Genomic DNA, 16,313 nt, shown 5'->3' with positions numbered 1-16,313 from the left:
GCCGAGGCGGGCGGATCGTTCTGAGCTCAGGAGTTCGAGACCAGCCTGAGCAAGAGCAAGACCCCATCTCTACTAAAAATAGAAAGAAATTGGCCAAACAACTAAAAATAGAAAAAAAAAAAAATTAGCCGGGCATGGTGGCGTGTGCCTGTAGTCTCAGCTACCTGGGAGGCTGAGGCAGGAGGATTGCTTGAGCCCAGGAGTTTGAAGTTGCTGTGAGCTCAGCTGATGTCAGGGCACTCTAGCCCCAGGCAAGAGAGTGAGACTCTGTCTCAAAAAAAAAAAAAAAGAAAGAAAGAAAGAAGTACAGGTGAGAGAAGGGATAACTCAAAAACGGAGGCACGTGGGCTAAGAACATTAGTTTATCAAGCTAAGAGTCATCAAACAGTCAATTCTATCTCATAAGTGTAAAAATAAATCTCTTGCTTAAAGCCATGATCCTCACTCTAAGTACGACCCATCTAAGTCAGGTCAACAATTTAATTAGAGAAAATTCAATAAAAAGTAAGTACTAGTATTAGTCTGCTCAGGCTGCTATAACGAAACACCACAGACTGGGTGGCTTCAACAAAAGAAATGTATGTCTCACAGTTCCGGAGGCTAGGAGTCCAAGATGAAGGCCTGGCTGATTCAGTTTGCGGTGGGGGCTCTCTTCCCGACTTGCGGACGGCTGCCTTCTGGCTGCGTGCTCACAAGGCCTCTGCGTGCAAATGCAGGGAGAGAGGGCTCCCTGGTGCCTCTTTCTATAAGGGCACCAATCCTACTGCATCAGGGCTCCATCTCATGGCCTCTTTAGATTTAATTATCACCTGATCGGCCCTATCTCCAAATATAGTCATACTGGGAGTTAGGGCTTCAGCATGAACTTTGTGGGGACACAAACATTCAGCCCGTAACAGCACCTAAAACAGCATTATTCAAGATACTGTGGGGAATATGAATGAAGAGTTTGCGGTCTGCCTGAGGGGCCCAAAACTACCGTTAATGAAACAGTCACAAACATTCAAGTGCTAAACGGTGCGGAACCAATCATGAGTCATCGGGACGTTGGAGAAGATCGAAATCTGCACAGACAAGGCGTCACACGGGGCACATCATGGCCGACCCTGAGCTTGGTGTTAGAGGGAAAGATTTGTGAGTTGGAATTAGAGTGAGGACGCATTCCCTCACTCTCCAAACTTACTTATTTCTTTTAATTTTACTACCATTCCTCCAGGGACTCACTCAAAATTTGGAATTATTTTTTTTTATTCCTCTCTCTGCCTTTTCCTCACCCACTATTTGTAATCACAGCCTCTGTCTCTGAAATGCCCTTTTTCCATTTCCATGAGTAAACACGCTGGTTCAAGCCCCTCGTTACCATGAGATCATTAATACGCCAGATGTCTCCCTTCTTCTACGTACACTACAGTGAATATGTGGCCAACTTAATTTTCCTAAAACCTGACTCCAGGCGCGCCGAAACATACCTTACAAACCTTCAGTGGCTCCTCATTGCTTCCTGAAGTTAAGTACCAATTCCTCATCTTAGCAATCCTTCAAGCGCCCAATTCACCCTGCCAGCTCTATCTCCCACCACCCCCTTCTAGGCACCTAGGCCACACAGAAAATTCTCTGTTCCTCAAACACATCCTGACCTCTGTGCCTCTGGTCCCATCTTGATCTATCACATTCTAACCCTCTAATGCCCATTGCGAATCCTACCTCTTTTCATGAAAATTTTTCTTGGACTCTCCAAAGAGAAGTGCTCTTCTCCTGTGATCATCCAGAATATTCTGTACCTCTAAAGGCACCCAAATTGTTTCAAAACTCCCATCACCAATAATACTAATAATAATCATAAACACATAATTTTGTTACTACGTGATAGATGCTGTCCTAAGTAATTTACACGTATTAACTAATTTAATTTTCACAACCATTGTATGAGGTGGGTACTAATATTATCCCATTGTACAGATGAGGAAGCTGAGGCATAGAGAGGCTAAATGATTTCTGAAGATCACAGAGCTATTAAGTGGCAGAGCTAGGATGCGAACCCAGGCAGACTGGCTCCATGGAGTACATGTGCTCTAGCTCAACACCCTACGAGTCCTGGAGTACAGTCTACGCTAATCCACACCAGACTCTGTTGAGGGCAAATGCTTTTTCGTTGTCTTTCCATCCCAAAATAGTTCTCACAGAGTAGGCACTCAAATATGGGCTGATTGCTTGAACCCCTTTTGGTCACAAAATATTCTGCTCTACTCAGGCCATGCTTGTTCCTAAGTGATCATACAGGACTGCAGCATACACAGAAAAGAAGAGGAAAGTGAGATGAAAAGACATTTGGGAAGAGTGGAAAACAAAAGATGGATGGGTAGAAGGTTTTAAAAACCAAGTAGGGATTTAAAAAGGGGGGTGTAGCAACTGCAGGTCCTTGAGAAGGACAGAGTTAAAAGTTGTGTTCCGGAAGATTCACCTGAGAGCAGCGGTATTCGCGCGGAAGAGGTGAAGAAGAGATGGAGGAGGGGAGAGAGGAGCACGCTGCCAGAGCTGCCCGACTGTCAGGGAGCAGAGCCGAGACTGATGAGAATAGACAGGTAAAGGCGGACCTAAAAGGTGTTTTGAAAAAAAGAAATTACAATGTATTAGATTTAGGAAAATATCTTAAAAATAAAAAGGGAGATTAAATGATGTTTATTCCTCAAGTTTCCAGACTAGCATACCACGAAAAGAACTGGAATCATTAAGAGAAGCAGATTTTAAAATCAGGCTGTTATTCAATTCTTTTTTTCGAAGAATAAATAGAGTTCACCTCTAAAACATCCTTATCCACAGCTGCTTCACGAGAGATTCCAGTTTCTTTACATCCATACGCTGACATCCATGGCAATTTTTTGAAGGCCTGAAGAGGCTAGACCCAGGGAGGTCTTAACCCTTTTATATGTTTGTCATTTCTTCTCTACCTAGAGACAGCGTATAGAAAATACACATTTTTTTAAAAGTCAGGTTTCCCCCTGGCATCCATCAAGCAAAATCATAGACAAGCTAAAAAAAAAAAGCCTTCTAAGTCCTTCTGTTCAACCTCCCTCTCAACCACACCATGACAAGCAGCCAGCAAGTCATCAGTCCCCAGTGGTGATGGAACCCTCACTACCTCACAGGCAATCCGTTCCATTTTTAAACTGTTCTATTGAACAGTCTCCCTACATTAAGTCTAAATCCATCTGCCTGTAACTTTCACCCATTTGTTTTAATTCTGTCTTCTGGAGAGAGAGACAGTCAATACAATCCCTTTCCAAGTAACAGCTCCTCAAATATTTAGAGACAGCTTCATGACCCCACTGTTTTTTAACAAACGCTCTCATAAAATTGTTAGCCTGGTAATCCTGACAATAACAGCTCAGTGCATAGCAACCCCATACCCTACTGGGCCACCAAGTGTTTTGAAGGACCTATTACACAGGTTGAGCCTCATACAGTTTCTGGCATATAGTAGACTCTCAAAATACGAATGACTCTTTATAAACAACTCCAGGAACCAACAAATCCATCTGCTGATAGAATTTTCAAACACATCCTTTCTCAATTGGTTTTATCATCTACCTACAAACAAACAAGTTTATTAAACTCTCTCTGTCCTCAAAACTCAAGTACATTTCATATAAAGGAAATATAAACCCATAAGTAATCTGTCAAGTATGCAAGTAAATGAAATATCTTAATAAGAAACCCCAATGGGAGAAACACATTTATATCGTATACCCTATTGGGATGTTTGAATTTTTAGTACGTGTATATGTTACTTTTTTAATTAAAAGACAGTTAATGTAACAAAATAAAAATAATAGAATTCTCTCCATTTTAACTCATCCTGGTGGAATAGTATGGTACTGTGCAAATTGTACTCTCTATAATAAAAAGCTATGTCCTATCATTTAAATATAGTCACCAAATAAAGGACAGAAGTAATATTAAATTTAATCTAATAATGTTGAGGATAACCATAGTAAGAAACACATTTTATATTGCAGCCTAGTATGCAAATACAAATATATAACTAACACCAAATTTTCACAAAACGGTACTTACATAGTCTGAGACTTTGTTTAAGGCTGTTACAACCCACTAAGTTGGTATCATGGCCCACTAATAGGATACTACCCACAGTTCAAAAAACACTGATTTGGTCCAACCCTTCCTACTACCTTCAACCAATTTATTGATGAAGAAGATATGTTTCAGCCTGGATAAATGGCTTGTGGAGAATCACATAGCTGATTCACTCAGTTAGCTCCTACTGTATGCCAGCACTGCGCCATGGAAAACACCAAAGGAGATGCAACTTCTGACTTCATGGAAGCTGCAAAGAGCTGAGCAGACAGACAAGGCAACCAACTGTGCAGTAAGATTCCTGTGCAGAGAAGCATAGACAAGGACTACAGCGGAGGGCACCTCGAAATCAGACAGGGAGGGCTGAGGAAGACCAGCAGGTGACGGCAGAGACTGGACTACACCGGGCTCTCACCGGTCTCCGCCGTGCTGCCGTGGCTTACCTGGGGGACTCCAACAGTACCCAGGGAGCACCCACGGTGGGAGCCAAACCCACTCCAAACTGGCTGACTCACAAATACTCCCAACTCCCACAGCAGGGGGACCTCATCTGTCTTTTTTCTTCACATCTCCCTGCAATGGTAGACACTCCTCCTTGTCTCCCCCTTGTTCTTCAAGCAGGAGACTCAAGATCCTTCTGCCACTTCCCTTCTTCATTAATTCAGACAAAAAAAAAAATCCCTGAGGAAAATACAACATTCAAGGTACATAATTCTAATCAAGTATCACCCCCCTCAATTTTACATAATATCTTTTTTAGAACTAAATAAATAGACTAAGTAAAGTTCCTTTCTTTCTTTCTTTTTTTTTTTTTTTTAATAGACAAGGTCTCACCTGTCACCCAGGCTGGAGTGGAATTGCATGATCACAGCTCACTGTAGCCTTGAACACCTGGGATCAAGAGATCTTCCCGCCTACAGGTACACATCAGCTAATTTTTCTATTTTTTTGTAAAGATGGGGTCTCTCTCCGTTTCCCTGGCTGGTCTCAAACTCCTGGCCTCAAGCAATCCTCCCACCTCGGCCTCCCAAAGTGCTGGGATTACAGGAGTGAGCCCCAAACCCAGCCTAGTTTCTTAAATTGAATCCTCAAAGACTGCAGTATTCAGATAGTTCTTTCAGTATTTCTAGATGAGAATGTAAAAATCTCACCACATAATGGTGTCTCTCCAAATAATAGGTCTTAGAGAACCATGAACGCTACGATCCATAAGAATAAATTGTGGGCCTTTTTCTCTTCTTTTCAGCACATGAAAAGAATGAGTCTCAGTTTTATTAACCAGAAAACATAAACAGACACACACACACATGAGGTTCTAAACCTCCACTAGATAAGATTCTCAAAGCTATTCTTCCACAAAGCTTCTGAGGCATACCTAGTAACACAAAGATAATGTATTCCAAAAGGAGCCAGTAAACTAGCTCACAGCTAAAAATTAATGGTTAACAAGTTGTGGGAATGTCAGTCAAGCCAGAGTATGAATCTTTCCACTGAAAATAGAGTCACTGCGTATTATTTTGACATCTACTACAAAAATGTTGGCATTTCTTTTAAGGTCTAATAACACCTTACCTCTCGGTCACTTGCTTGGCTGTAGATCTCTGTTCCTCGGGCTTTAGCCCACACTTTACTAAGTATTCCTGCTTCTCCAGCTGGACTTCCTCCAGTTGTTTCCCCCCTTCTATCTATCTCATCTTTGCCTGCAATCTCATCTAACATTTCCAAAAGAAAAAGACATGCTAAGAATGCTTTACTTTGCATCACAGAATCTTAAATACCTTTATTAAAATCTGTTCTCTAGGAGAACATCTGAAAAGAATGTCAGCAAAATTCATTGTAATTCTATTATTTTTATGTTATTAATTCTATTAAGTTCACTATCTCTAGTATTCATCACGTGACCCCTAGCATGTCACTTAACTTATCCCCAGCTTAATCTTTTTTATTTCTAAATTAAAGTTAACAAAACATACTTTACTATCCTCTCACAGAGATTGTAAGGATTAATGAAATGATAAATGGAGAAATGCTTTGCAACTCTTGGGAGGGAAGAGCATACAAATTGGGTTTATGTTATATATATATATATATATATATATATAAATATATAAACCATATATATATATATGGTTTAAAAAAAAAAAGAAAGAAACACTGTGATGCCGGGCGTGGTGGCTCAAGCCTGTAATCCCAGCACTTTGGGAGGCAGAGATGGGAGGATTGCTTGAGTCCAGGAGTTTGAAACCAGCCTGGGTAACATAGAGGAAACCATGTATCTACAAATTTTTTTTTAAAATTAGTCAGGCATGATGGTACATACCTGTAGTCCTAGCTACTCAGGAGGCTAAGGCAGAAGGATTGCTTGACCCAGGAATTCAAGGTTACAGTGAGCTATGATTTCGCCACTGTACTTCAGCCTGGGCCTGGGCAACAGAGCAAGACTCTATCTCTAAAAAAAAAAAAAAAACCACAGTGATAACGTGGGCAATGCTTTCTTTAAAGAAAGCCCAAATATACTCTAATTTAGCCTGATCTAAAAGTTAGTATTTTGATGCAACTGTAATTTTCCAACATTTGCAAAAAGAAGAATTTGCCAATACACATTACCATCTATCATCTCTCCTAAATTTACCTTTGTTTTTAAAATATGGAGAAAATGTCCAGTCTAAACAAAAGATTTAAACTAAGAGCAATCATTTATTGACAGTATACGACGAGCCAGGTACTTGACATCATCTTACTCAGAACTCACACTGATAAAAAAATGAAGTCTGTATTCCTGTTTTGCAGATGAGGAAACTAAGGCCCCATGAGGCTAACTTCCTTACTGAGGAGCCATGCTACTAGCAAGACGTCAGAGGTGGACTCGACACTGGTCAGCAAAGCCTTTACCCTGTCACCATAATGTCATGACTCCTTTTCAAAGATTCACTTCTTGGGGGATGTAAGAAAACAAACACTATACCCAAGATTAGTCACCCATCGAATTACTTATTTGAATGGATTCGTCTTTTCTATTCCAAGCCACTGAAATGACAAACAGTGAGGTCCTTCAGAAGCCCTACCTACCTCTAACATGGACGTGTACGCTATTCATGGGTGTATCATGACCTGGAAGCAGTGGGAAATGGAAATGACACACTGTCACAAGGGAACACTGAGGCACACATTAAATCCCTAGAATCAGAGGGCTTTCAGCAGGGACATTAGAGAAAAAACAAGATCTAAAGCAATCAATTCTGTATCATTCACATAATTCAAGGATTAAATATACCATTATTTTCCTCAACAACTGCTGTTTTTATTATTAATTAACACTAAGGATTTAACACACTGTTAATGCTTGTTGAAATTAACTGTTAAAATAATTTCTGTGACATTAATGGACCACAGTGTCACTCAGTGTATTCTAAGGATGCAAATATAAAACACAGGAATATGAAACAGACAAACTGAAGGATGCAGATTCGCTATGTAAATACATCTCTTGTTTTACCTAAAAGTTCAACCACTTCTTTAATATAACCACTTCATTTATATTATTTATTTATATGCAACTTTTCGAAAACTTGCCTTGGTTTAAGCCAGGGGGACAGTGACCATCCCAGGCATAACTTTCTAGCTAATGCCCATCTGGTAGATGAATATTAACAATGTGTGAAAACACCCAGTATCTCATCTAGTCTTTTCCTGAGCCCATCTGTTCCCTAAAATTCACACTTTACCCTAGAGAATACTGTCTAAGCCAGATTACCTAGTCTAAGTCTGAGAAAAACTCTGCTCCTTGTCTCCTTCCACTATTCTGTTTGGAAAAAAAAAAAAAGGTAATGTCACTGCTAGTCTGCTATCAACAAGAGTAATGGAGGGGAGTATCAAGGAGGAGGAAAGACTGGTCCAACCCAAAGGGAAAAGGAAGAGGCAGGGTGAGAGCTAGAAGGAGGCTCCCTAAAACAACAAGAGGAGGAAGAGAAGATGAAGAACTGACGCAGGCCCCCCAGTTCTGAACACCAAGTTCCAAACCCAGCTCTGACTCTTTCTGACCTTGGGCAAATCTCTTGGTTTCTCTGTATCCTAATGTAGCTCCGGGAAGTTAGCAAAAATTAAGCCAGAGGAAAGCTTCTTACAGTAACCTGGTGAAATGCCAGTCCTTGCTACCAATAAAGGAAGAAAAGCTAAGCTACCTGTGATCATACACATACACAAAATAATTAATGTGGTATAGGCTTTGTTTGTTGTTTTTTTATGGAGTCTTGCTATGTTGCCTCGGCTGGTCTCCAACTCCTGGGTTTAAGTGATCCTCCCGCCCCAGCCTCCTGAGTAGCCAACTAAAGGTGTGCACCACTATGCCTGGCAATGTGATATTAATGAGCCCTCTAATTTGTTGGAAATGAATCTTAATTCATGAAATGAAAATCATTTAGTGTTAGTTAACGCTTCTTCTTTACCACCCCCCTTTCTAAACAACACATGCCACTTTCAGGTCTGCCTTTAGAACATTTTCTCTGACAACATTTTCTTGTCAACTTATTCTACTACTTTAACTAAATGACTTATTCTTGAAAAAGAAAATAGAATTCCACCTCCCTGAAGTATTGGTGCCTTGGAGGTCCTTATAAAACAGTTGGTCTGATCCATCCCATTCTCAATTAACCTTCACTGCATCCATTTATATTTTTAATCTCTCTAACCTCTTCCCCCCACCCCACCCCTGCTACTCTTCTCTCAGGCCCTCTCCAATATACAGTATCTCTTTGTGATAAAGTGACAGTCTAAATTCAATGCTTTGTTGTCAAGTCAGACACTGAGACACAGATCACCACCTCCCTGCTTTGACATCGATACTTCAGTACATGCAGGCTTGAGCTAAAATGATACTGGCTGCCAAATGACACTGGAAACTCACATATTGTCTACTTTCCACTCATACCCCAGTTCAATTTCAGAATAGTAGTTTTTTAGAGTGGTTTTTTTTTTAAATAAGTTGGCATGCTATAAATTTTTTTATCCCAATTAGTTTGCATTATATCCAACTTTCATTTTGCATACCATTTGAAAGTTCTTATCCTGTCAGTTCTCTTTTTATACATATATCAGCTTCTATGCATTCATATTTTCTTGTATAGTCTTCCTCAGGATATTTAGAACCCAATAAATACATGTTCATTGGCTTTCTATGCCCATATTTCTCAAGAGTTCCAGTAAGAGTCATATCCGGGCTAAATCCCAGCTTGGCCACTTACCAGCCATGTGATCCTGGGCAAATGACTTGCCTCTCTAACCCTGAGTTTCCCTATTGACATGGGGATGTGCAAACAGGTAAGGAATGAGAAGCTTTGGAAAAGTGTATCACAGAGTCAATGCCAGCCACCCAGTAAGGGCTAAGCAAATGTTTGGCCCCCTTCTTGTCTCTACTTTATAAAAATGTGTTCAGTATAACATAATCCATTAGGATTTTTAAATTAATGCTGAGTGTGAGAAATTGCAAAGCAAATTTAGATTTAGAAAAACTACAAAATTTTGGCCATATAGAAGACCAAATTCAATCATCCTATACAGTACATTAGCTCAGGGCTCTCTTGATTTGGCTCTGGTAGGAAAGAAAAAAATAATCTATTTCTTTCTGGCTGCTTATGGTCCTCCTAATATTAAATAAATCATAATAATAAGGAAAACTTCATAATTTAACTTCACTTATTAGCCCTAGCAAAAGGTACTACCTAAGAACACCTAACATGCTAAGTGTATGTTCCATAGATAGAGAACACAATAGCCTACCTCTATCTAACACAGCTAAATATTAAGTTTCTATTCCTCCAAGGTTTTGGATGACTGCCTGCCCAAACTTCATTCTTAAAGAAGTTAAGTCAAGTGTATTTTTTGGTATCTGTTAATCATAAGTAAATTCCAAAACAGAGATATCCTATCCAGTCCAGTTCACCTAGCAGTATTGCTTCTTAGATATCATTAATAAAAAAAGAATTTGGTGGGGGGGGGGAGGAGGGGATGGGTAAATTCACACCTAATGGGTACAATGCACACTATCTGGGTGATGGACACACTTATAACTTTGACTCAAACTGTACAAAAGTTATTCATGTAATCAAAATATTTGTACCCCTGTAAAATTCTGAAATAAAATAAATTAAATTAAAAATAAATAATAAAGAATTAATTTGATTGTGGTAATTAATTCCCACCAACTGTGAATTTGTAACAACCTAAAAGTTACATTAAATGATGTTAATTCTGCAAAAATATCTCCATGGTTTCAAATTCTACCAATTTATTACTGGATGAAAACAAGTTCATGTTTTTGATACTTTATTTATAGACCCTTGGGAACCCTGAAGCATGATTCTCAATAATTATCACATTTTAACTATTAGCACTCATTTATGTAATAATTATAATACTTATAATCCATTTCTTGAAAAATATTTACTAATTTAGATGCCTTGGTATTTTAATAAATCCTACCTCTCAATACAAAACCTATTTCTGAATTAAGAAATTTTACTAATACTGTACCTAATCTCATTTGTAACTAGAAGACTCTTACCTACTCAATTTTTAAATGCTCTCTTGAAATCAGTCAAAGGACTTAAGAATAGATTATTGTCTAAGCCATATTAATGACTTTTAGATTTTTTCTAATTATCTGATTATGTCCATTCAGCAACAGCAACCAAATAGCTCACTTGTAAGGTTCTCCCTCAAAACAACTTTAATTACCAACATATCTATCATTAGAAACCTCACAACTAAATAAATATACATTATTTGAACATTTCCATATTGAAATGAACTCTCATCATCATAGTCACTTTTTAAAAATCTTTTATTTGGTCCCCATTAACCACAAAACCTTTTCTATTTGTGTACAGAATTGAAAGGCTATATACCACTCAGGCTAAAATAAAATAATGTGGAATCTTCTGCCTATATAATTAGCATTGAAGAACTAATGTTTCTAACAAGTATATCATTAAAAAACATTTGCATATTAGCAACTAGTACAGTTTTCACTTAACACCTCTATAAATAAGCTATATGCACCCTAAACACATACTTAAGTAAACAATTCAATTACGTTTTAGACCTCTCTTCAAGAATGTCTAATATAGTAAAGAAAAATACTTCTCTTTTAACTAATGTTGCTTCTGCCTAAAAGGTCACCTAAATTCTCTGTGAAATGAGGCAAGGTAGACACACAGAAATAAATATGAATAAGTTTATTAATATAGCAGTTTCTTATTTATAGGCAGCATTTATATAGGCAGTAAGAAAGAAGAAGTTAAAAGTATTTATCAGAGGAAATGGTAAAGCTCAATATAAAAGGAACGATATGGTACACAGGTTTTAGAGCACAGGTTATGGAGGTCAAACACCTCTGGCTGAATCTTAGCTCTACTGTTTTTATGTTAAATTAAAGGATCCTTAAGTGAGTTACTCAAACTCTCTAAATCTTAATTTCCTCTTCTGTAAAACAGAACTCATAAGAGTACCCACCTCTCTGGGGTTTTACAAGGATAAAATGAGATTACCCATGTAAAAGCATCCAGAATAGTATCTAATATATAGCAAGCACTCAATAAATGTTAGCCATTATTATCATTACTACACTGTAAATATACATATATATGAGTATGTATATGTAACGTAATGAAAACAGTTGAATGAATTCAATTCTTCAGTACACAAACCAGACCAATAAATAGGCGGATCCAAGCCAACTAGTATCCCCTATATTCAGACCATGGGTCTTAGCTTCTATTCATTAGACCTTAAGCTTCTCCTCACTGCCAGCATATATCTCATCCTGAACAATCAAAAGAACAATCTGGTTACTCACGCTATATCACATTAATATGTAAATTCATCACTTCACCAAGAAAACCACAAACAAGTAGTTCATTCATGACTCATTTTATTCATAACAATCTCAAACTTGTCACCCAAAAATCGGTTTTTACAGCCACAGTTAAATGAAGTAAACATATTCACATCTAAATTCATTCAGTGGTGTCAAAAAATCAATATAAACAAACTATTTGAGAGGAGAAGATATGGCTAGTCCACTAAATGTGGATTGTTAAGAAAACGCATCATTATTTTGAGGAGAACAAGCTTAAATCATGAGCAAACGCTATTAATTTACGCAAGTGATGAACCCTTGTTTTATGATTGCATTCATTAACTGCATGTTAGATCAGAGTCTTAAAATGAAAACAACTACATGTAAAAGAGGAAAGTTGCGTCTTTAATGGAAAGGACCTTTATTGCAAAATTCCTGGATAATAAAAAGAAAAAGCTAAAATGTTATAGCGGAATATGAATACAATTTTTTCCACCTAGGCTGAATATCTTATCAAAATAGAAAACTCCATTTTCCCTAAGGTTGGTTTATAATTAGAAATTAGATTCCTCAATAATTCAATGACCGAAATCTTTATTAAAGTCAAATGACCTTTCTAATTAAATTTCCTCCTTAATATATAAGCTCTGCTAGGCAGGTATCATCTCTACAGATAATAAAGACTTTATATAGCTATTAAATGAGCTTTTTCCTCTATGTTCATCATTTTCTTTGAATTGACATTCTAACAGTTAATTACTGGTAAAAGTTTTAAAAGTACAACAAATTGCTAATGCATTCTGGTAAGTGTTCTGATTTTTATAATATTTATAATGTCCCTATTTTTATTCTATCTTGAAAAGTGTTCCAGCTTTAATCTTCTATGTCTCTTTTTTAAATTGTCATTTAAAAAGAATATAGCTAGTGAGGGGAATGTGTACAATTTTATTATAGCATTAAGAAGAGTGTTAGGATTTCAAAACGTAGAAAGTAGAATTGAGATATACGCATAAAATTGTCATTAGGTACAAAAGCTCTGGCCACAAACGAACTTATGTATAATATAGGCTCATCCAAGTAAAAATATGAAAGATGCATAAAAATACAATAATTGCATCTGAAATACTTACAATTTTAATATTTAGATATTTCTTTAAAAAATAAAAATATTTAAATAACACTTAAGGCATCATGATAGAATGCCCTGGTGTTTGGAAAGACAAAAATATATTGTCATCAAACCTCACTCTTTGGATGCCACTTTAAATCTAATGAATTCCATTAGGAATAAATCAAAGAAAGTAACTGTTATACGTATATGTTTGAAAACGTAAATTCATCCATCACTTCACCATAAGTCTAAGATGACGTAAGCAAAATGCTTTACCATCACTTTCCTCATTAATCAAAATAAATTATAAAACCGAGGCAAAGTGATTAAGTGAATTACTGAAGAAATATCAGCTAATTGTCAGCAACTTTACTTTTTTGTTAGGTTTCTTATCTTTCTGGTTCATACAGGAAAAAAAAATGCAGAGTATCATCTGAGAGATGGAGCATCATCTGAGAGAGAAGAATATGCACTTTATGAATACGAACATTCCCAAAGGAGATGTGGGAATATCCAGCTCTAAATTTTACACATCACCAAGCACTAACAAAAAAAGAAAAAAGGAATATGAACAGGAACCCTCTGCATCCCAAGTCACTAACAAGCCAAATAAAAAGAATAAAGTACAATCTCTCCAGCCCTCTTTCTTGGCTACTGTATATTTCTACCTGGTTTACTACTAGGAAACAGATTTCAGCTTTCATAATGCTTTCAAATGGGCTTTTCTTAGCGAATGTCTGCACTCCTCCGGCAAGGCCATTAAGGTAACTTAATCCCTCGTGAATTGCCCAATGGAAGAAACGCTGATTCCCAATTCAAAAATTAATTCTTTAGCTTTTTCTGCATTAACAGTCAGGAAGAAAACCATAACTACAATTTAGATTCGTAACGTTATCTTGAAGACTCGTAAGACAAACAGGAGCTTAGGGAACCGAAGATGATGCTGGGGGAGGGGGTGCAGAGAGAGTGCGAGAAAGACGCCGGTCAATTCCGAGATGATGCAGGAATGACATGGCACCTGGACAACACAAGTCCACGTCCACCCCCCGCACAGGCTGTGTCTCGGGTCCTCTGACATATGCCTGGAGCTGCGAATAGGTGCACACGCAAACACACCACCTTTTATTCTTCGACTCCCCGGGAGGAGAATGGTGGGGAAGCGTCTCTGGATAACAACAAACGATTTCTTTCTCCTCGCACCCCGCCTCCCCAGCCAGGGGCAGGCGACGACTGTCTCGAACAGTAGACAGCTGAGAGGATGGGGGACCAGGGCGAGAGCGAGAGCGTCTCCGCAGGGGGCGTCAGGAGGACAACCCCCCCCCCCCGGCTTGTGGGGGGGGTTGGGGGGGGTTGCGGGGAGGGGGGGGGGGTTTTGGGGCGGGGAAACCGGGGGGGGGGGGGCCGGGGGGGGGCCGGCGCGCTACGCAGGAGGCTGCCCGGGGCTGGCGCGCACCGAGGGGGGGGGAAGTCGATCCCGGGGCGGCCCCCTCCCCCGACTCCCCGACCGGAGGACGCGGAGGAAATGGCTTTGTATCGCAGGATGAAAGGCAGACAGAAGGGCCACCAGGCGGGGGGGACGGAGGATGCCCGGAGCCGGGAGGACCCCGCCCGCCCCACGGACACCACAGCTCTGCCCCCCATCGCGCCGCAGTCCCTGGTCCACCCTCCGGCTCGCGTCTCCTGTCCACGTTCCAACGGCCCGGAGGGGGTCTCCCCCATACGGGGTCTCCCCCACCCGGCCGCATCCCCACCGCGCGCCCCGCGCGCTCACCTGCCCACGAAGTTCTCGAGCACCGAGCTCTTGCCGGCGCTCTGGCCGCCCACCACGGCGATCTGCGGCAGCTCCAGCAGGCAGCTCTGTCCCAGCGCCGAAAAGGCGTCCTGCAGACGGTTCACCAGAGGGATCAGCTCCTCCATCTCCCGGTTCCCCATCGCGCCCGAGCGGCCGGCTGCCGGCGGGTCCGGGCTAGCCTCTACCACCTGGCCGGAGTCGGGGCCGCGCTGCCCTGGCTGCTGCTGCCGCTGCTGCTGCTGCTGCTGCGCTGGGCTCAGTTCGCCGGATCCTGGCGCAGACGTCGGATCCCGCCGCCAGCCCGCCGCTCGGCTCCTGACAGCTAACGGCCCGCAGCGCGCCTGCGCGGACGGGCAGGGGCGTGGCCAGGCCCCGCGACGGCCCCGCCCGCACCCCGCCCCGCTGCCGCTCCGCCCCGGGCTTCCCAGCAGGGCAGTCTGGCCCCGGCGCGCTCGCACTGCCGCCCAGCTGCGGCCAGATGCCATGGCCTCTGGTGCGGCGGAGGCTCAGAGGCAAAGTTACAGCGCTAGGTCAGGGAACGTCACGTCATCATCAGCCGGCGGCGCTGTTCCCTTTCAGCAGCTACCAAGTCAAAGCCCGGTGGAAAGCACTACCACCGCTAACCACACCACACTGTCGCCAGCTGCGACAGCAGCAGCGCCTCCAGGGTACACCTCCCAGAAGGAAATCTCATGTCACGCCCTACTCCAGAATCCTCAGTGACTCCTTTCCAGGTGGCCGGCCTATTGGAGTCCAAATTCTTCCATCTGACATCCCCATCTAAGGCCCTGAGTAAAGTGCCCTTACTTAACTATTTATCTTTGTTGACTCGCCCTCCCCAGCCACGCATAAGCAAAGGTAGAAAGAGCGTGGGGTTTACCTGCACCCCACCCCTTCAATCTATAATACCAGGCTCATTCTGGCCTGTGAGACTCCTCATGCCATTCGCCCTCCCAATCCATCTCCTTTTATAGGGTCTATCAACAACTATGCACTCTGCACCCGTTCTTTTAAATTTAGCACGTTGAGAAGTGACTGTGTGGGCTTTCTGCGCCTGGTGATAGAGAAACAAAGATAAATGGCCATGCTTCTCTTAGCCTCCACAGAGGGTTCCTTTTTCAGCTGCTTCTCAAATATCGATACTCCTCAGGATTTAATATATGGGCATTGTCTTGTCTCATGCCTCATGCTCTGCCTGAGAACTTTCCCAGGGCTTTAACTCCACTTGAAGGCTAGAGACTACGGAAATCTAAATTGCTAGACCATGTCTCTCCCCTACCATACTGTACTCCAACTGGCTCCCAGACCTCACTACCTGAATGTCCTGCAAGTACCTTAGACTCAATTTGTTCAAAACAAAACTCATCTTTTCTAATTCTAGCATTTAATATTGTAAATTTCCTTTTAACCCCAAAAAGACTTGTACAAAAATGTTCACAATTTTAACGAAAAACCTGAAA

The 16,313-nt window shown here is 40.9% G+C and overlaps 1 protein-coding gene across 2 annotated transcripts in view; it reads right to left on the bottom strand.

Annotated features, from left to right (window-relative positions):
- The window catches only part of DNM3 (dynamin 3), a 607,030-nt gene extending 591,896 nt beyond the window's left edge, over nucleotides 1–15,134 (bottom strand). Inside the window, exon 1 of one of the 2 annotated variants that reach the window (XM_012657777.1) lies at nucleotides 14,833–15,134. In XM_012657777.1, the coding sequence (XP_012513231.1) occupies nucleotides 14,833–14,993 (161 nt within the window). In that variant the 5' untranslated portion in view covers nucleotides 14,994–15,134. The remainder of the gene's footprint in view (nucleotides 1–14,832) is intronic. The other variant, XM_012657778.1, reaches the window with a different exon arrangement.
- Between the last annotated feature and the right edge of the window lie 1,179 nt (nucleotides 15,135–16,313).

Source organism: Propithecus coquereli, unplaced genomic scaffold (assembly GCF_000956105.1).
Source record: "Propithecus coquereli isolate 6110/MARCELLA unplaced genomic scaffold, Pcoq_1.0 Scaffold56, whole genome shotgun sequence".
Classification (NCBI taxonomy): Eukaryota; Metazoa; Chordata; class Mammalia; order Primates; family Indriidae; genus Propithecus; species Propithecus coquereli.
The sequence above is the reverse complement of the archived record's forward strand: the minus strand, read 5'-3'. Positions and strand labels throughout refer to the sequence as shown.